Below are 22175 nucleotides of genomic sequence, written 5' to 3'. Positions count from 1 at the left end.
TTATTGCATTGAGACATAAGTAGGGAAAAGGATGAAATTGGAGCCATCTGTGGGCCAGCAATTTCATTTGATCAGCTGACTTTATTTCTTTGATATCATTATGCTGTACGAAACTCATTAAAGGTTTGTTCCAGACTCTCTCTCTCTCTCTCTCTCTCTCTCTCTCTCTCTCTCTCTCTCTCTCTCTCTCTCTCTCTCTCTCTCTCTCTCTCTTTCTCTCTCTCTCTCCCCTTCCACTACCAGTCTTTTTATCCCTCAATCCCTCTTTCTGCCTTCCTCCCCCCCGTCCATACATAGCATCCCAGGTGGTGCTCGATGCTCTGGCTCTGACACATTCATCCCCCCCTCCTATGTTCCCCTTCCCCTGGGAGAACCACAGGTGGAGACCTATGTTCCCCTTCCCCTGGGAGAACCACAGGTGGAGACCACCTGATGTTTAGTTCCTCAACGCGCTCTCTCCCTCCTATCACTCTGTCACCCCTATCCCAATCCTCCCCTATCTCTCACCCCCTCTCCTCAACCATCCCCTCATCACCCCCTCTCTCCCTCACCACTTCTTCTCTCCCTCACCACTTCTCTCCCTCACCACCCACTCTCTCCCTTCCCAACATCCCACACCAGAAAGATTAAGTTATATTTTTGATCGCATTCATTCTGTTTGACACCGCTCGTTTCCTTACGCTGTTCCCAGCATCATTTTAATGAACGTTCCTTGCAATCAGTCTTTTTTTTCAGGTTAACTTACATAAACTTCAGAAACTTAACCACAGATAATGACATTGAGAACGTGGCTACGACACACCAGGCATTGTTTATATGTGGACTGTGTACACTTGTGGTGTGAGGCTCGGGTGACCAACACTTGGTGGTAGTTCATGACCAACACTTGGTGGTAGTTCATGACCAACCCTTGGTGGTAGTTCATGACCAACACTTGGTGGTAGTTCATGACCAACACTTGGTGGTAGTTCATGACCAACACTTGGTGGTAGTTCATGACCAACACTTGGTGGTAGTTCATGACCAACACTTGGTGGTAGTTCATGACCAACACTTGGTGGTAGTTCATGACCAACACTTGGTGGTAGTTCATGACCAACCCTTGGTGGTAGTTCATGACCAACACTTGGTGGTAGTTCATGACCAACACTTGGTGGTAGTTCATGACCAACACTTGGTGGTAGTTCATGACCAACCCTTGGTGGTAGTTCATGACCAACACTTGGTGGTAGTTCATGACCAACACTTGGTGGTAGTTCATGACCAACACTTGGTGGTAGTTCATGACCAACACTTGGTGGTAGTTCATGACCAACCCTTGGTGGTAGTTCATGACCAACCCTTGGTGGTAGTTCATGACCAACCCTTGGTGGTAGTTCATGACCAACACTTGGTGGTAGTTCATGACCAACACTTGGTGGTAGTTCATGACCAACCCTTGGTGGTAGTTCATGACCAACCCTTGGTGGTAGTTCATGACCAACCCTTGGTGGTAGTTCGTGACCAACACTTGGTGGTAGTTCATGACCAACACTTGGTGGTAGTTCATGACCAACACTTGGTGGTAGTTCATGACCAACACTTGGTGGCAGTTCATGACCAACACTTGGTGGTAGTTCATGACCAACCCTTGGTGGTAGTTCATGACCAACACTTGGTGGTAGTTCATGACCAACCCTTGGTGGTAGTTCGTGACCAACACTTGGTGGTAGTTCATGACCAACCCTTGGTGGTAGTTCATGACCAACCCTTGGTGGTAGTTCGTGACCAACACTTGGTGGTAGTTCATGACCAACACTTGGTGGTAGTTCATGACCAACCCTTGGTGGTAGTTCATGACCAACACTTGGTGGTAGTTCATGACCAACCCTTGGTGGTAGTTCATGGCCAACCCTTGGTGGTAGTTCATGACCAACCCTTGGCGGTAGTTCATGACCAACACTTGGTGGTAGTTCATGGCCAACCCTTGGTGGTAGTTCATGACCAACACTTGGTGGTAGTTCATGACCAACCCTTGGTGGTAGTTCATGGCCAACCCTTGGTGGTAGTTCATGACCAACCCTTGGTGGTAGTTCATGACCAACCCTTGGTGGTAGTTCATGACCAACCCTTGGTGGTAGTTCATGACCAACACTAAGTGGTAGTTCATGACCAACCCTTGGTGGTAGTTCATGACCAACCCTTGGCGGTAGTTCATGACTAACACTTGGTGGTAGTTCATGACCAACCCTTGGTGGTAGTTCATGACCAACACTTGGTGGTAGTTCATGACCAACCCTTGGTGGTAGTTCGTGACCAACACTTGGTGGTAGTTCATGACCAACCCTTGGTGGTAGTTCATGACCAACCCTTGGTGGTAGTTCGTGACCAACACTTGGTGGTAGTTCATGACCAACACTTGGTGGTAGTTCATGACCAACACTTGGTGGTAGTTCATGACCAACACTTGGTGGTAGTTCATGACCAACACTTGGTGGTAGTTCATGACCAACACTTGGTGGTAGTTCATGACCAACCCTTGGTGGTAGTTCATGACCAACACTTGGTGGTAGTTCATGACCAACACTTGGTGGTAGTTCATGACCAACCCTTGGTGGTAGTTCATGACCAACACTTGGTGGTAGTTCATGACCAACCCTTGGCGGTAGTTCATGACTAACCCTTGGTGGTAGTTCATGACCAACACTTGGTGGTAGTTCATGACCAACACTTGGTGGTAGTTCATGACCAACACTTGGTGGTAGTTCATGACCAACACTTGGTGGTAGTTCATGACCAACACTTGGTGGTAGTTCATGACCAACCCTTGGTGGTAGTTCATGACCAACACTTGGTGGTAGTTCATGACCAACACTTGGTGGTAGTTCATGACCAACACTTGGTGGTAGTTCATGACCAACACTTGGTGGTAGTTCATGACCAACACTTGGTGGTAGTTCATGACCAACACTTGGTGGTAGTTCATGACCAACACTTGGTGGTAGTTCATGACCAACACTTGGTGGTAGTTCATGACCAACACTTGGTGGTAGTTCATGACCAACACTTGGTGGTAGTTCATGACCAACACTTGGTGGTAGTTCATGACCAACACTTGGTGGTAGTTCATGACCAACACTTGGTGGTATTCATGACCAACCCTTGGTGGTAGTTCATGGCCAACCCTTGGTGGTAGTTCATGACCAACCCTTGGTGGTAGTTCATGGCCAACACTTGGTGGTAGTTCATGACCAACCCTTGGTGGTAGTTCATGACCAACCCTTGGTGGTAGTTCATGACCAACACTTGGTGGTAGTTCATGACCAATCCTTGGTGGTAGTTCATGACCAACCCTTGGTGGTAGTTCATGGCCAACCCTTGGTGGTAGTTCATGGCCAACACTTGGTGGTAGTTCATGACCAACCCTTGGTGGTAGTTCATGGCCAACCCTTGGTGGTAGTTCATGACCAACCCTTGGTGGTAGTTCATGACCAACCCTTGGTGGTAGTTCATGACCAACCCTTGGTGGTAGTTCATGACCAACCCTTGGTGGTAGTTCATGACCAAACCTTGGTGGTAGTTCATAACCAACCCTTACCTGGAGGTTACCTGGAGGTTATTCCGGGGATCAACGCTCCCGCGGCCCGGTCCATGACCAGGCCTCCCGATGGATCAGGGCCTGATCAACCAGGCTGTTACTGCTGGCCGCACGCAGTCCAACGTACGAGCCACAGCCCGGCTGTGGTAGTTCATGACCATCAATCTTGAATAGATTGATGGACTGACCACATCGACTCAAGGTTGAGGGACTGATTTCCTCATTCTCCTCCTGTTCTTCAAGTTTATCCTTTGTATGGACTGATGAAGCCACTGTGTGGCGAAACGTTTCCTCAATAAAGATACGCAAGAGTTGCACATGTGTCTAATTTAACTTGGTGATAGTTCTAAACCCGGGCCAACCATTGGTGATAGTTCTAGACTCTGGCCAACCCTTGGTGATAGTTCTAGACTCGGGCCAACCCTTGGTGATACTTCTAGACTCGGGCCAGCCCTTGTTGATAGTTCTAGACTCGGGCCAACCCCTGGTGATAGTTCTAGACCCGGGCCAACCCTTGGTGATACTTCTAGACTCGGGCCAGCCCTTGTTGATAGTTCTAAACCCGGGCCAACCCTTGGTGGTAGTTCTAGACTCGGGCCAACCATTGGTGATAGTTTTAGACTCGGGCCAACCCTTGGTGATAGTTCTAGATCCGGGCCAACCCTTCGTGATAGTTCTAGACTCGGGCCAACCCTTGGTGATGGTTCTAGACTCTGGCCAACCCTTGGTGATAGTTCTAAACCCGGGCCAACCCTTGGTGGTAGTTCTAGACCCGGGCCAACCCTTGGTAATAGTTCTAGACACTGGCCAACCCCTGGTGATAGTTCTAAACCCGGGCCAACCCTTGGTGGTAGTTCTAGACCCGGGCCAACCCTTGGTGATAATTCTAGACTCGGGCCAACCCTTGGTGATAGTTCTAAACCCGGGCCAGCCCTTGGTGGTAGTTCTAGACCTGGGCAAACCCATGGTGATAGTTTTAGACTCGGGCCAACCCTTGGTGATAGTTCTAGATCCGGGCCAACCCTTGGTGATAGTTCTAGACTCGGGCCAACCCTTGGTGATAGTTTTAGACTCGGGCCAACCCTTGGTGATACTTCTAGACCCAGACCAACCCTTGGTGATAGTTCTAAAGACTCGGGCCAACCCTTGGTGATAGTTCTAGACTCGGGCCAACGCTTGGTGATAGATCTAGACTCGGGCCAACCATTGGTGATAGTTCTAAACCCGGGCCAACCCTTGGTGGTAGTTCTAGACCCGGGCCAACCCTTGGTGATAGTTCTAGACTCGGGCCAACCCTTGGTGATAGTTTTAAGACTCGGGCCAACCCTTGGTGATAGTTCTAGACCCGGGCCAACCCTTGGTGGTAGTTCTTGACCCAGGCCAACTCTGGGTGGTAGTTCTAGACTCGGGCCAACCCTTGGTGATAGTTCTAGACCCGGGCCAACCCTTGGTGATAGTTCTAGACCCGGGCCAACCCTTGGTAATAGTTCTAAGACTCGGGCCAACCCTTGGTGATAGTTCTAGACCCAGGTCAACTCTTGGTGGTAGTTCTAGACTCGGGCCAACCCTTGGTGATTGTTCTATACCCGGGCCAACCCTTGGTGATAGTTCTAAGACTCGGACCAACCCTTGGTGGTAGTTCTAGACCCGGGCAAACCCATTGTGATAGTTCTAGACTCGGGCCAACCCTTGGTGATAGTTTTAGACTCGGGCCAACCCTTGGTGATACTTCTAGACACGGGCCAACCCTTCTTGATAGTTCTAGACCCGGGCCAACCCTTGGTGGTAGTTCTTGACCCAGGCCAACTCTTAGTGGTAGTTCTAGACTCGGGCCAACACTTGGTGATAGTTCTAGACTCGGGCCAACGCTTGGTGATAGTTTTAGACTCGGGCCAACCCTTGGTGATACTTCTAGACCCAGGCCAACCCTTGGTGATAGTTCTAAAGACTCGGGCCAACCCTTGGTGATAGTTCTAGACTCGGGCCAACGCTTGGTGATAGTTCTAGACTCGGGCCAACCATTGGTGATAGTTATAAACCCGGGCCAACCCTTGGTGGTAGTTCTAGACCCGGGCCAACCCTTGGTGATAGTTCTAGACTCGGGCCAACCCTTGGTGATAGTTTCAAGACTCGGGCCAACCCTTGGTGATAGTTCTAGACCCAGGCCAACCCTTGGTGATAGTTCTAGACCCGGGTCAACCCTTACCTGGAGTTTACCTGGAGAGAGTTCCGGGGGTCAACGCCCCCGCGGCCCGGTCTGTGACCAGGCCTCCTTGGTGATAGTTGTAGACTCGGGCCAACCCTTGTTGATAGTTCTAGACCCAGGCCAACCCTTGGTGATAGTTCTAGACCCGGGCCAACCCTTGGTGATAGTTCTAGACCCAGGCCAACCCTAGGTGATAGTTCTAGACCCAGGCCAACCGTTGGTGATAGTTTTAGACCCGGGCCAACCCTTGGTGATAGTTCTAGACCCAGGCCAGCCCTTGGTGATAGTTCTAGACTCGGGCCAACCCTTGTTGATAGTTCTAGACCCAGGCCAACCCTTGGTGATAGTTCTAGACCCAGGCCAACCCTTGGTGATGGTTCTAGACCCGGGCCAACCCTTGGTGATAGTTCTAGACTCGCGCCAACCCTTGGTGATAGTTCTAGACCTGGGCCAACCCTTGGTGATAGTTCTAGACCCAGGCCAGCCCTTGGTGACAGTTCTAGACCCAGGTCAGCCCTTGGTGATAGTTTTAGACCCAGGCCAACCTTTGGTGATAGTTCTAGACCCAGACCAATCTTTGGTGATAGTTCTAGACCCAGGCCAACCCTTGGTGATAGTTCTAGACCCAGGCCAACCCTTGGTGATGGTTCTAGACCCGGGCCAACCCTTGGTGATAGTTCTAGACTCGGGCCAACCCTTGGTGATAGTTCTAGACCTGGGCCAACCCTTGGTGATAGTTCTAGACCCAGGCCAGCCCTTGGTGACAGTTCTAGACCCAGGTCAGCCCTTGGTGATAGTTCTAGACCCAGGCCAACCTTTGGTGATAGTTCTAGACCCAGACCAATCTTTGGTGATAGTTCTAGACCCAGGCAAACCTTTGGTGATAGTTCTAGACCCAGGCCAGCCCTTGGTGATAGTTCTAGACCCAGGCCAGCCCTTGTTGATAGTTCTAGACCAGGGCCAACCCTTGGTGATAGTTCTAGACCCAGGCCAGCCCTTGGTGATAGTTCTAGACCCAGGCCAACCTTTGGTGATAGTTCTAGACGCAGGCAAACCTTTGGTGATAGTTCTAGACTCGGGCCAACCCTTGGTGATAGTTCTAGACACAGGCCAACCTTTGGTGATAGTTCTAGACCCAGGTCAACCTTTGGTGATAGTTCTAGACCCAGGACAACCTTTGGTGATAGTTCTAGACCCAGGCCAGCCCTTGGTGATAGTTCTAGACACGGGCCAACCCTTGGTGATAGTTCTAGACCCAGGCCAACCCTTGGTGATAGTTCTAGACCCAGGTCAACCTTTGGTGATAGTTCTAGACTCGGGCCAACCTTTGGTGATAGTTCTAGACCCAGGCCAACCTTTGGTGATAGTTCTAGACCCAGGCCAACCTTTGGTGATAGTTCTAGACCCAGGACAACCTTTGGTGATAGTTCTAGACCCAGGCCAGCCCTTGGTGATAGTTCTAGACACGGGCCAACCCTTGGTGATAGTTCTAGACCCAGGCCAACCCTTGGTGATAGTTCTAGACCCAGGTCAACCTTTGGTGATAGTTCTAGACTCGGGCCAACCTTTGGTGATAGTTCTAGACCCAGGCCAACCTTTGGTGATAGTTCTAGACCCAGGCCAACCTTTGGTGATAGTTCTAGACCCAGGCCAACCTTTGGTGATAGTTCTAGATCCAGGCCAACCCTTGGTGATAGTTCTGGACCCGGGCCAACCCTTCGTGATAGTTCTAGACCCAGGCCAACCCTTGGTGATAGTTCTAGACCCAGGCCAACCTTTGGTGATAGTTCTAGACCCAGGCCAACCTTTGGTGATAGTTCTAGACCCAGGCCAACCATTGGTGATAGTTCTAGACCTGGGCGAACCCTTTGTGATAGTTCTAGACCCAGGCCAACCTTTGGTGATAGTTCTAGACCCGGGCCAACCTTTGGTGATAGTTCTAGACCCAGGCCAACCCTTGGTGATAGTTCTAAACCCAGGCCAACCTTTTGTGACAGTTCTAGACCCAGGCCAACCTTTGGTGGTAGTTCTAATAGTAATAGTTCTAATAATAATAATAATAATAATGTTAAAATATTATTCATAAAATTTGCATAAAGTACAAAATGCGACTCTAACTTAAATTTGGATTTTCAAATTGGCTCTTTCATACTAAAAACGTTTAGTTCCATCTGTTTAGTCGACCACCTGATCAAGCAGGTTGTTGTTTCTCTCTCTTGCAAGTACTTGTCTTATTGTTCACCACAAACCCGCAATGGAGCCCAGTGGAAACAAAGGTCTCCAGTGGAAACTAAGGTCGCCAGTGGAAACAAAGGTCGCCAGTGGAAACAAAGGTCGCCAGTGGAAACAAAGGTCCCCAGTGGAAACAAAGGTCCCCAGTGGAAACAAAGGTCGCCAGTGGAAACAAAGGTCCCCAGTGGAAACAAAGGTCGCCAGTGGAAACAAAGGTCGCCAGTGGAAACAAAGGTCCCCAGTGGAAACAAAGGTCGCCAGTGGAAACAAAGTTCCCCAGTGGAAACAAAGGTCGCCAGTGGAAACAAAGGTCCCCAGTGGAAACAAAGGTCGCCAGTGGAAACAAAGGTCCCCAGTGGAAACAAAGGTCCCGAGTGGAAACAAAGGTTGCCAGTGGAAACAAAGGATCCCAGTGGAAACAAAGGTCCCCAGTGGAAACAAAGGTCCCCAGTGGAAACAAAGGTCGCCAGTGGAAACAAAGGTCCCCAGTGGAAACAAAAAAGGTCGCCAGTGGAAACAAAGGTCCCCAGTGGAAACAAAGGTCGCCAGTGGAAACAAAGGTCGAAAGTGGAAACAAAGGTCGCCAGTGGAAACAAAGGTCGCCAGTGGAAACAAAGGTCGCCAGTGGAAACAAAGGTCGCCAGTGGAAATAAAGGTCGCCAGTGAAAACAAAGGTCGCCAGTGGAAACAAAGGTCGCCAGTGGAAACAAAGGTCCCCAGTGGAAACAAAGGTCGCCAGTGTAAACAAAGGTCGCCAGTGGAAACAAAGGTCCCCAGTGGAAACAAAGGTCCCTAATGGAAACAAAGGTCGCCAGTGGAAACAAAGGTCCCCAGTGGAAACAAAGGTCGCCAATGGAAACAAAGGTCCCCAGTGGAAACAAAGATCGCCAGTGGAAACAAAGGCCCCCAGTGGAAACAAAGGTCGTCAGTGTAAACAAAGGTCGCCAGTGGAAACAAAGGTCCCCAGTGGAAACAAAGGTCCCCAGTGGAAACAAAGGTCGCCAGTGGAAACAAAGGTCCCCAGTGGAAACAAAGGTCCCCAGTGGAAACAAAGGTCGCCAGTGGAAACAAAGGTCCCCAGTGGAAACAAAGGTCGCCAGTGGAAACAAAGGTCCCCAGTGGAAACAAAGGTCGCCAGTGGAAAGAAAGGTCGCCAGTGGAAAGTAAGGACCCCAGTGGAAACAAACTTCCCCAGTGGAAACAAAGGTCGCCAGTGGAAAGTAAGGACCCCAGTGGAAACAAACTTCCCCAGTGGAAACAAAGGTCCCCAGTGGAAACAAAGGTCCCCAGTGGAAACAAAGGTCACCAGTGGAAATTAACTACCCCTGTGGAAACAAAGGTCCCCAGTGGAAACAAAGGTCGCCAGTGGAAAGTAAGGACCAAAGTGGAAACAAAGGTCGCCAGTGGAAACAAAGGTCCCCTGTGGAAACAAAGGTCCCCAGTGGAAACAAAGGTCCCCCGTGGAAAGTAAGGAACCCAGTGGAAACAAAGGTCCCCAGTGGAAACAAAGGTCCCCAGTGGAAACAAAGGTCCCCAATGGAAACAAAGGTCCTCAGTGGAAACAAAGGACCCCGGTGGAAACTAAAGACCCCAGTGGAAACAAAGGTTCCCAGTGGAAACAAAGGTCCCCAGTGGAAACAAAGGTCGCCAGTGGAAACAAAGGTCCCCAGTGGAAACAAAGGTCCCCAGTGGAAAGTAAGGACCCCAGTGCAAACAAAGGTCGCCAGTGGAAACAAAGGTCGCCAGTGGAAACAAAGGTCCCCAGTGGAAACAAAGGTCCCCAGTGGAAAGTAAGGACCCCAGTGCAAACAAAGGTCGCCAGTGGAAACAAAGGTCGCCAGTGGAAAGTAAGGACCCCAGTGAAAACAAAGGTTCCCAGTGGAAACAAAGGTCCCCAGTGGAAAGTAAGGACCCCAGTGGAAACAAAGGTCCCCAGTGGAAACAAAGGACCCCGGTGGAAACTAAAGACCCCAGTGGAAACAAAGGTTCCCAGTGGAAACAAAGGTCCCCATTGGAAACAAAGGTCCCCAGTGGAAACAAAGGTCGCCAGTGGAAACAAAGGTCCCCAGTGGAAACAAAGGTCCCCAGTGGAAAGTAAGGACCCCAGTGGAAACAAAGGCCCCCAGTGGAAACAAAGGTCCCCAGTGGAAAGTAAGGACCCCAGTAAAAACAAAGGTCCCTAGTGAAAACAAAGGACCCCAGTGCAAACAAAGGTCTTCAGTGGAAACAAAGGTCCCCAGTGGAAAGTAAGGACCCCAGTGGAAACAAAGGTCCCCATTGGAAACAAAGGACCCCAGTGGAAACAAAGGTCCCCAGTGGAAACAAAGGTCCCCAGTGGAAACAAAGGTCCCCAGTGGAAAGTAAGGACTCCAGTGGAAACAAAGGTCCCCAGTGGAAACAAAGGTCCCCAGTGCAAACAAAGGTCCCCAGTGGAAACAAAGGTCTCCAGTGGAAACAAAGGTCCCCAGTGGAAACAAAGGTCGCCAGTGGAAACAAAGGTCCCCAGTGGAAACAAAGGTCCCCAGTGCAAACAAAGGTCCCCAGTGGAAACAAAGGTCCCCAGTGGAAACAAAGGACCCCAGTGCAAACAAATGTCCCCAGTGGAAACAAAGGTCCCCAGTGGAAACGAAGGTCGCCAGTGGAAACAAAGATCCCCAGTTTGAAACAAAGGTCCCCAGTGGAAACAAAGGACCCCAGTTGAAAGAAAGGTCCCCAGTGGAAACATAGGTCCCCAGTGGAAACAAAGGTCCCCAGTGGAAACAAAGGTCCCCAGTGGAAACAAAGGTCCCCAGTGGAAACAAAGGTCCCCAGTGGAAACAAAGGTTCCCAGTGAAAACAAAGGACCCCAGTGGAAACAAAGGTCCCCAGTGGAAACTAAGGTCCCCAGTGGATACGAAGGTCCCCAGTGGAAACAAAGGTCCCCAGTGGAAACAAAGGTCCCCAGTGGAAACGAAGGTCCATAGTGGAAACGAAGGTCCCCAGTGGAAACTAAGGTCCCCATTGGAAACAAAGGTCCCCAGTGGAAACAAAGGACCCTAGTGGAAACAAAGGACCCCAGTGGAAACAAAGGTCCCCAGTAAAAACAAAGGTCCCCCTTGGAAACAAAGGTCCCCAGTGGAAACGAAGGACCCCGGTGGAAACTGAAGATCCCAGTGAAAACAAAGGTCCCCAGTGGAAACAAAGGTCCCCAGTGGAAACAAGGGTCCCCAGTGGAAGCAAAGGTCCCCAGTGGAAACAAAGGACCCCAGTGGAAACAAAGGTCCCCAGTGGAAACAAAGGTCCCCGGTGGAAACAAAGGTCCCCAGTGGAAACAAAGGTCGCCAGTGGAAACAAAGGTCCCCAGTGGAAACAAAGGTCGCCAGTGGAAACAAAGGTCCCCAGTGAAAACAAAGGTCCCCAGTGGAAACAAAGGTCCCCAGTGAAAACAAAGGACCCCAGTGGAAACAAAAGGTCCCCTGTGGAAACAAAGGTCCCCAGTTTAAACAAAGGACCCTAGTGGAAACAAAGGTCCCCAGTGGAAACAAAGGTCCCCAGTAAAAACAAAGGTCCCCCTTGGAAACAAAGGTCCCCAGTGGAAACGAAGGACCCCGGTGGAAACTGAAGATCCCAGTGGAAACAAAGGTCCCCAGTGGAAACAAAGGTCCCCAGTGGAAACAAGGGTCCCCAGTGGAAGCAAAGGTCCCCAGTGGAAGCAAAGTTCCCCTGTGGAAACAGAGGACCCCAGTGGAAACAAAGGTCCCCAGTGGAAACAAAGGTCCCCGGTGGAAACAAAGGTCCCCAGTGGAAACAAAGGTCGCCAGTGGAAACAAAGGTCCCCAGTGAAAACAAAGGTCCCCAGTGGAAACAAAGGTCCCCAGTGAAAACAAAGGACCCCAGTGGAAACAAAAGGTCCCCTGTGGAAACAAAGGTCCCCAGTTTAAACAAAGGACCCTAGTGGAAACAAAGGTCCCCAGTGGAAACAAAGGTCCCCAGTGGAAACAAAGGTCCCCAGTGGAAACAAAGGTCCCCAGTGAAAACAAAGGACCCCAGTGGAAACAAAGGTCCCCAGTGGAAACTGAGGTCCCCAGTGGAAACTAAGGTCCCCAGTGCAAACAAAGGTCCCCAGTGGAAACGAAGGTCCCCAGTGGAAACGAAGGTCCCCATTGGAAATTAAGGTCCCCATTGGAAACTAAGGTCCACAGTTGAAACAAAGGTCCCCAGTGGAAACAAAAGACCCCAGTGGAAACAAAGGTCCGCAGTGGAAACAAAGGTCCCCAGTGGAAACAAAGGTCCCCAGTGAAAACAAATGTCCCCAGTGGAAACTAAGGTCCCCAGTGGAAACAAAGGTCGCCAGTGGAAACAAAGGTCCCCAGTGGAAACAAATGTCCCCAGTGGAAACAAATGTCCCCAGTGGAAACTAAGGCCCCAAGTGCAAACAAAGGTCCCCAGTGGAAACGAAGGTCCCCAGTGGAAACGAAGGTCCCCAGTGGAAATTAAGGTCCCCAGTGGAAACAAAGGTCCCCAGTGGAAACAAAGGTCCCCAGTGGAAATAAAGATCCCCAGTGGAAAGTAAGGACCCCAGTGGAAACATAGGTCCCCAGTGGAAACAAAGGTCCCCAGTGGAAACAAAGGTCGCCAGTGGAAACAAAGGTCCCCAGTGGAAACAAAGGTCGCCAGTGGAAACAAAGATCCCCAGTTTGAAACAAAGGTCCCCAGTGGAAACAAAGGTCCCCAGTGGAAACAAAGGTCCCCAGTGGAAACAAAGGTCGCCAGTGGAAACAAAGATCCCCAGTTTGAAACAAAGGTCCCCAGTGGAAACAAAGGACCCCAGTTGAAAGAAAGGTCCCCAGTGGAAACAAAGGTCCCCAGTGGAAACAAAGGTCCCCAGTGGAAACAAAGGTCCCCAGTGGAAACAAAGGTCCCCAGTGGAAACAAAGGTCCCCAGTGGAAACAAAGGTCCCCAGTGGAAACAAAGGTCCCCAGTGGAAACAAAGGTTCCCAGTGAAAACAAAGGACCCCAGTGGAAACAAAGGTCCCCAGTGGAAACTAAGGTCCCCAGTGGATACGAAGGTCCCCAGTGGAAACAAAGGTCCCCAGTCGACACGAAGGTCCCCAGTGGAAACAAAGGTCCCCAGTGGAAACGAAGGTCCATAGTGGAAACGAAGGTCCCCATTGGAAACAAAGGTCCCCAGTGGAAACAAAGGACCCTAGTGGAAACAAAGGACCCCAGTGGAAACAAAGGTCCCCAGTAAAAACAAAGGTCCCCCTTGGAAACTAAGGTCCCCAGTGCAAACAAAGGTCCCCAGAGGAAACGAAGGTCCCCAGTGGAAACGAAGGTCCCCATTGGAAATTAAGGTCCCCATTGGAAACTAAGGTCCCCTGTGGAAACAAAGGTCCCCAGTGGAAACAAAAGACCCCAGTGGAAACAAAGGTCCCCAGTGGAAACAAAGGTCCCCAGTGGAAACAAAGGTCCGCAGTGGAAACAAAGGTCCCCAGTGGAAACAAAGGTCCCCAGTGGAAACAAAGGTCCCCAGTGGAAACAAATGTCCCCAGTGGAAGCAAAGGTCCCCAGTGGAAACAAAGGTCCCCAGTGGAAGCAAAGGTCCCCAGTGGAAGCAAATGTCCCCAGTGGAAGCAAAGGTCCCCAGTGGAAACAAATGTCCCCAGTGGAAACAAATGTCCCCAGTGGAAACAAAGGTCCCCAGTGGAAACAAATGTCCCCAGTGGAAACAAATGTCCCCAGTGGAAACAAATGTCCCCAGTGGAAGCAAAGGTCCCCAGTGGAAACAAATGTCCCCAGTGGAAACTAAGGTCCGTAGTGGAAACAAAGGACCCCAGTGAAAACAAAGGTCCCCATTGGAAACGAAGGTCCCCAGTGGAAACAAAGGTCCCCAGTCGATACGAAGGTCCCCAGTGGAAACAAAGGACCCCAGTGAAAACAAAGGTCCCCATTGGAAACGAAGGTCCCCAGTGGAAACAAAGGTCCCCCTTGGAAACAAAGGTCCCCAGTGGAAACAAAGGACCCCGGTGGAAACTAAAGATCCCAGTGGAAACAAAGGACCCCGGTGGAAACTAAAGATCCCAGTGGAAACAAAGGACCCCGGTGGAAACTAAAGATCCCAGTGGAAACATAGGTCCCCAGTGGAAACAAAGGACCCCAGTGTAAACAAAGGACCCCAGTGGAAACAAAGGTCCCCATTGGAAATAAAGGTCCCCAGTGGAAACAAAGATCCCCATTGGAAACAAAGGTCCCCAGTGGAAACAAAGGACCCCGGTGGAAACTAAAGACCCCAGTATAAACAAAGGTCCCCAGTGGAAACAAAGGTCCCCATTGGAAACAAAGATCCCCAGTGGAAACAAAGGACCCCGGTGGAAATTAAAGACCCCAGTGGAAAGAAAGGTCCCCAGTGGAAACTGAAGACCCCAGTGGAAGCAAAGGTCCCCAGCAGAAACAAAGAACCCCAGTGGAAACAAAGGACCCAAGTGGAAACAAAGGACCCCAGTGGGAACGAAGGACCCCAGTGGAAACTAAAGACCCCAGTAGAAGCAAAGGACCCTAGTGGAAACAAAGGACCCCAGTGTAAACTAAAGTCCCCAGTGGAAACAAAGGACCCCAGTGGAAACAAAGGACCCCAGTAGAAACTAAAGACCCCAGTGGAAACAGAGGAGCGCAGTGGAAACAAAGGAGCCCAGTGGAAGCTAAAGACTCCAGTGGAAACTAAAGACCCCAGTGGAAGCTAAAGACTCTAGTGGAAACTAAAGACCCCAGTGGAAGCAAAGTACCCTAGTGGAAACAAAGGACCCCAGTGGAAACTAAAGACCCCAGTGGAAACTATGGACCCCAGTGGAAACCAAAGACCCCAGTGGAATCTAAAGACCCCAGTGGAAACAAATGACCCCAGTGGAAACTAAAGACCCCAGTGGAAACTAAAGACCCCAGTGGAAACAAAGGACCCCCATTGGAAACTAAAGACCCCAATTTAAACAAAGGACCCCAGTGGAAACTAAAGACCCCGGTGGAAACTAAAGACCCCAGTGGAAACAAAGGACCCCAGTGGAAACTAAAGACCCCAATGGGAACTATGTACCACAGTGGAAACAAAGGACCCCAGTGGAAGCTAAAGACCCCAGTGGAAACAAAGGACCCCAGTGGAAACTAAAGACTCCAGTGGAAACAAAGGACCCCAGTGGAAACTAAAGACCCCAGTGGAAACTATGGACCCCATTGGAAACTAAAGATCCCAATTGAAACAAAGGACCCCAGTGGAAACTAAAGACCCCGGTGGAAACTAAAAACCCCAGTGGAAACAAAGGACCCCAATGGAAACTAAAGACCCCAGTGGAAACAAATGACCCCAGTGGAAACTAAAGACCCCAGTGAAAACAAAGGACCCCAGTGGAAACTAAAGACCCCAGTGAAAACTAAAGACCCCAGTGGAAACTAAAGACCCCAGTGGAAATTAAAGACCCCAGTGGAAACTAAAGACCCCAGTGGAAACTGAAGACCCCAGTGGAAACTAAAGACCCCAGTAGAAATAAGTCACTTTGACTGGTGGGTAATTTACACATATATGTATGACAGTTGTAGAGGAGCCTTTCGATTATGTTTCGCTCTGTCCTGGACCATTCATTGTCAGGCCATATTGATCCAGGACGGAGCGAAACGTCGTCATAAGTGCCCTTTCTTAAGTAAGGGTTTTGCTGAATTGTTTCGGCCATTGTCTTATAACTTACTTCGTAATTCAGTACCAGGAGCATACCTGAAGTTAATATCGGGGGGTCACTGCCCCCGCGCCTCGGTCTCAGACCAGGCTATTGGTGTCCGTAACAGGCTGTTGGGCCTCCAGCAGCAATAGCCTGGTTGACCAGGCAAGCACCAGACGAGCCTGGCCCATGGCCGGGCTCAGGGAGTAGATAAACTCTCGAAACTCTTCAAAGGTATATCAAAGGTAATCGGGACCGGGCTTGAGGTACTTACCTACTCACGGACAGCCAGGGATTTAAGGCTTAGTCATTCTCCTTACTCGTGAAGCCAGTGCTTGTCACGAGAGGGATTTTTACTGCCTGCCAAGCCTCTCTTGCTTTCATGTAGACTAACTTGAGATATATATACCTTTGGTATACCTTTGATGGGTTTCGAAGGCTTTCTACACCTGGAGTGTAGAGCTTTGGGACTAATCCATCTAGAGTTTTGCATATTAGATTTTAATGTATCTCCATCGGCCGAAAAAGATTTATGATGAACGACTTAGGAAGTAGGATGGTTGTAGGTGATTGGCAGTGAGAGACTTGTGAGGTAAGATGGTTGTAGGTGATTGGAGAAGGAGAGAGGACTGAAGTAGGATGGTTGTAGGTGATTGGCAGTGAGAGACTTGTGAAGTAAGATGGTTGTAGGTGATTGGAGAAGGAGAGAGGACTGAAGTAGGATGGTTGTAGGTGATTGGCAGTGAGAGACTTGTGAGGTAAGATGGTTGTAGGTGATTGGAGAAGGAGAGAGGACTGAAGTAGGATGGTTGTAGGTGATTGGAGGAGGAGAGAGGAGTGTCAGGCAGGTAAGGTGGAGTGAGCCGAGAGTGAACTTAGGTAAACTGGCTGTGAACCGGGCGTGAACGTGGAACGTACAGGGAGGGAGGTTTAGAAGGGAGGGGGATGTAGGGGGGAGAGGTTGTTAAGTGGAAGGGTGGAAAGGAAGGGGGTGAGTGTACTAGCGGCGGAAATGGTGGCGCGGGCTGGCGGTAAATTGCTCAGCGCTGACTGCTATTTTGCACACGCCTGAAGCACCTTTGTTCACCCGTCTGAAGCACCTTTGTTCACCCGTCTGAAATGCCTTTGTTCACCCGTCGGAAGCACCTTTGTTCATTTTCCTGAAGCACCTTTGTTCACCCGTCTGAAGCCCCTTTGTTCACCCGCCTGAAGCACCTTTGTTCAACTGCCTGAAGCACCTTTGTTCACCCGCCTGATGCATATTTGTTCACCCGCCTGAAGCACCTTTGTTTACCTATCAGTGTCTTGAGAGTACCTGACTAACATACCATTTCACTTGTGAGTGCTAATCAGCACTCACCTTAAGCACTTTTGTTCACCCATCTGAAGTGCCTTTGTTCTCTTTCAGAACAAGGGAAACAGCACCAGTGGTGACACTTTTCAAATCACTTGCGCTCTCTTGCTTAGGTTATTGTTCAGTGTTGACGGCCCCGTTCAGGGCAGGAGAGATATCAGAGCTGGAACAAAGACAGAGATCATTTACGGCCAGCATAGAGCCAATAAAACATTTAAATTACTTGGAATTCCTCAGAGTCCTGGATATGCACTCTCTGGAGCAGAGGAAATAGAGATACATGATAATATATGTGTGGAAGATACTTTAGGGGTTTTTGGAGTTAGAGATATGAAAGAAAATGTGAAGTCAGCAAAAATAGGGGAGCTGTGAACATAAGAGAACATTGTATCAATAGCCGTGGCCACAGACTGTTTAACACTGCAAGAATGTATTAGAAACACTGCCGGAACAAATGTAGAAGTATTCAAGAGGAAATTGGATAGTACCATGTGCGAGACTTAGGAGTAACAATGTCAAAAGATCTCACATTCAAGGGTCATATCAATGTTATCGTTGCTACCACAGAGAAAATGACAGGCCGGATAACTTGAACTTTCAAGACAAAACATACTAAGCCATTAATGATACTCTTTATATCACTTGCTCTCCCCAGACTGGAATACTGGTGAATACCAACTATCTGGTCACAGACCGAGCCGCGGGGGCGTTGACCCCCGAAACCCTCTCCAGGTATACTCCAGGTATACACCCGTCAAGGTAAGCAATTGCTGAGCTGGAAAATGTTCGGGAAACTTAAACTGGCAGTATTGCTGAGCTTTTCTTTCTGTCTTAAGAATACGTAAAAAAATGACAGGCAGATCTTACAAACTTAAACTTATGTTAATTTTATACATTTTAATTCACGTGCTTCTTAATAGTTCTTCATCTTATAATGTTTGGTCTCCAGCCTAGGAAGCCTGGTCCCAGACCCGACTGTGGGGAAGATAATCCCAAGGACCACTACAGTAAATACATGTCTGTTTATTCTGCTTTCACAGCCGCCTGGCTAATTTATTTAACTCACACAGTGCTAACTCTTCTTTACAGGTGAGTGAGAGGTAGCAGCACAGTGACTGACAGCAGTACAGTAACGGGATTCGAACTGGGCATCCAGAATCGCTTACCAAGAGAATGTTAGCACGCGGTAAGTACTCTCGTCTTGAGTAATTTTACACCATCGAGTTATAATAGGTTATAAACCATCGAGTTATAATAGGTTATAAACCATCGAGTTATAATAGGTTATAAACCATCGAGTTATAATAGGTTATAAACCATCGAGTTATAATAGGTTATAAACCATCGAGTTATAATAGGTTATAAACCATCGAGTTATAATAGGTTATAAACCATCGAGTTATAATAGGTTATAAACCATCGAGTTATAATAGGTTATAAACCATCGAGTTATAATAGGTTATAAACCATCGAGTTATAATAGGTTATAAACCATCGAGTTATAATAGGTTATAAACCATCGAGTTATAATAGGTTATAAACCATCGAGTTATAATAGGTTATACACCATCGAGTTATGATAGGTTATACACCATCGAGTTATGATAGGTTATACACCATCGAGTTATATAACATGGAGTTATCCTAATGTAACATAACACGGGGTTATACAACTTCTAGCTAACTGTTATGGTGGCACTGTCCACATCTTGGCACTAAGTATAATTTTTTCAGAAAAAATGATATAAAGCAAGTTTATAACAAGGCCTTTTATTATGGTCACGTTAAACTCTGTTGAGCTGGATCAGTAAAGCATTCTCTGACGAGCCTGGCCCACGGCCGGGCTCTGGGAGTAGAGAGACTCTGGAAACTCATCAAAGGTACTTGTACTGTCTTCATTATTGTGGAAGTAGACCTTTGTATGTAGGAAACTGGACAACTACCTTCTAAGAATACCAGATCAACCAGACTGTGAATCCTGTGTGTGTATGTGTGTGTGTGTGTGTGTGTGTGTGTGTGTGTGTGTGCGTGCGTGTGTGTGTGTGTGTGTGCGTGCGTGTGTGTGTGTGTGTGTGTGTGTGTGTACTCACCTAATTGTACTCACCTAATTGTGGTTGCAGGGGTCGAGACTCAGCTCCTGGCCCCGCCTCTTCACTGATCGCTACTGGATCCTCTCTCTCTCTGCTTCCTGAGCTTTGTCATACCTCTTCTTAAAACTATGTATGGTTCCTGCCTCCACTACTTCACTTGCTAGGCTATTCCACTTGCTGACAACTCTATGACTGAAGAAATACTTCCTAACGTCCCTGTGACTCGTCTGAGTCTTCAGCTTCCAGTTGTGACCCCTTGTCCCTGTGTCCCCTCTCTGGAACATCCTATCTCTGTCCACCTTGTCTATTCCCCGCAGTATCTTGTATGTCGTTATCATGTCTCCCCTGACCCTTCTGTCCTCCAGTGTCGTCAGTCCGATTTCCCTTAACCTTTCCTCGTACGACATTCCCTTGAGCTCTGGGACTAGCCTTGTTGCAAACCTTTGTACTTTCTCTAACTTCTTGACGTGCTTGACCAGGTGTGGGTTCCAGACTGGCGCTGCATACTCCAGTATGGGCCTAACATACACAGTGTACAGTGTCTTGAACGATTCCTTATTAAGGTATCGGAACGCTATTCTCAGGTTTGCCAGGCGCCCGTATGCTGCAGCGGTTATTTGGTTGATGTGTGCCTCCGGTGATGTGCTCGGTGTTATGGTCACCCCAAGGTCTTTCTCCCTGAGTGAGGTCTGTAGTCTTTGTCCACCTAGCCTATACTCTGTCTGCGGTCTTCTTTGCCCCTCCCCAATCTTCATGACTTTGCATTTGGCTGGATTGAATTCGAGAAGCCAGTTACTGGACCACATGTCCAGCCTCTCCAGGTCTCTTTGCAGTCCTGCCTCATCCTCGTCCGATTTAATTCTTCTCATCAACTTCACGTCATCTGCGAACAGGGACACTTCAGAGTCTATTCCTTCCATAATGTCGTTCACATATATCAAAAATAGCACTGGTCCTAGAACTGACCCCTGTGGGACCCCGCTCGTAACAGGCGCCCACTGTGATACCTCTTCACGTACCATGACTCGTTGCTGCCTCCCTGTCAGGTATTCCCTTATCCATTGCAGTGCCCTTCCTTTTACGTGTGCCTGATCCTCCAGCTTCTGCACTAATCTCTTGTGGGGAACTGTGTCAAAGGCCTTCCTGCAGTCTAGGAAAACGCAATCTACCCAACCCTCTCTCTCATGTCTTACTTCTGTTACCTTGTCATAAAACTCCAGGAGGTTTGTGATACAAGATTTGCCTTCCATGAACCCATGCTGGTTTTCATTTATAATCTTGTTCCTTTCCAGGTGTTCGACCACTCTCCTCCTGATAATCTTCTCCATGACTTTGCACACAATACATGTCAGAGACACAGGTCTGTAGTTTAGTGCCTCGTTTCTGTTTCCTTTCTTAAATATGGGGACTACATTAGCTGTCTTCCATTTCTCAGGTAGTTGCCCAGTTTCAAGGGATGTGTTGAAGATTGTGGTTAGAGGCACACAGCATCTCTGCTCCTTCTCTAAGGACCCATGGGGAGATGTTGTCCGGTCCCATCGCCTTTGAGGTGTCAAGGTCACTTAAGAGCTTCTTCACCTCCTCAGTTGTTCGTATGTCATCCAACACTTGTTGGTATATTCCCTCTTGATGTTCCCTTCTGTTCTGTCTTCCCACAGCCCTTCCTGTCTCTACTGTAAAAACTTCCTTAAATCTCCTGTTCAGCTCCTCACATACCTCCTGATCATTTCTTGTGAGTTCTCCACCTTCTGTCCTTAATCTGATCACCTGGTCTTTGACTGTTGTCTTCCTCCTGATGTGGCTATACAACAGTTTCGGGTCTGTCTTGATTCTCGATGCTATGTCATTTTCATACTGTCGCTGGGCCTCCCTCCTTACCTGTGCGTACTCATTCCTGGCTCTGCGACTGATCTCCCTATTTTCGTGTGTTCTCTGCCTTCTGTACTTTTTCCATTCTCTATTGCACTTTGTTTTTGCCTCCTTACACCGTCGGGTGAACCAGGGGCTTGTTCTGGTCTTCCCGTTGTTACTGTTGCCCTTGGGAATGAACCTTTCCACTGCCTCCTTGCATTTTGTTGCTACATATTCCATCATTTCATTTACTGGCTTTACTGCCAGTTCTCTGTCCCACTGGACCTCCCGCAGGAAGTTCTTCAACCCTATGTAGTCCCCTCTTTTATAGTCAGGCTTTTCCCATTCTACTCCTGTTATTCTCTCCACTTGCAGCTCTACTATGTATTCAAAGCACAGAACCACGTGGTCGCTAGCTCCTAGGGGACTCTCATACTTGATGTCCTCAATGTCTGAGCTGCCCAGGGTGAACACAAGGTCCAATCTTGCTGGTTCATCCTCCCCTCTCACTCTGGTAGTGTCCTTAACATGTTGGTGCATGAGGTTTTCCAGCACCACGTCCAACATCCTGGCTCTCCATGTTTCGGGACCCCCATGTGGCTCCAGGTTTTCCCAGTCAATCTCCCTGTGGTTGAAATCCCCCATAACCAGCAACTTTGCTCTGCTGGAGTGAGCTCTTCTTGCCACCTCAGCAAGTGTGTCCACCATTGCTCTGTTGCTCTTTTCATATTCCTCTCTTGGCCTCCTGCAGTTCTGTGGTGGATTATACATCACTGCAATGACCACTTTGTGTTCCCCAGACTGAAGTGTACCTGCTATGTAGTCTCTTTCTCCCGTCTCATCTATTCCTTCCATTTTCTCGAATTTCCATCTGTTTTTTACGAGCAGAGCAACCCCACCTCCCCCCCTGCCCCTTCTATCTTTCCTCATGATCTGGTATCCTGGTGGGAAGATTGCATCTGTTATTGTCTCCATGAGTTTTGTTTCTGTAACTGCTATGATGTCTGGGGACTTCTCTTTGATTCTTTCTTGCCATTCCTCATGTTTATTCGTTAATCCATCTGCATTTGTGTACCAAACCTTCAACTTCTGTTCTAATACTGTAACTGTGGTGCGGGGGGTGGAAACAGAGGGATCGGTGTGTGATGGTTGGTTTGGATTGTTCAGTTGCCTTGGGGGTGT

General features: G+C 48.9%; 1 protein-coding gene across 1 annotated transcript in view; it reads left to right on the top strand.

Moving 5' to 3' along the window:
- Nucleotides 1-18276, top strand: part of LOC128688309 (frizzled-7-A) — a 124461-nt gene extending 106185 nt beyond the window's left edge. Inside the window, exon 2 of the mRNA XM_053776075.2 lies at nt 18142-18276. Within this exon, the coding sequence (XP_053632050.1) occupies nt 18142-18149 (8 nt within the window). The 3' untranslated portion in view covers nt 18150-18276. The remainder of the gene's footprint in view (nt 1-18141) is intronic.
- Nucleotides 18277-22175: the final 3899 nt, after the last annotated feature.

The sequence above is a fragment of the Cherax quadricarinatus genome, chromosome 1 (genome assembly GCF_038502225.1).
Source record: "Cherax quadricarinatus isolate ZL_2023a chromosome 1, ASM3850222v1, whole genome shotgun sequence".
Classification (NCBI taxonomy): Eukaryota; Metazoa; Arthropoda; class Malacostraca; order Decapoda; family Parastacidae; genus Cherax; species Cherax quadricarinatus.
The sequence above is the reverse complement of the archived record's forward strand: the minus strand, read 5'-3'. Positions and strand labels throughout refer to the sequence as shown.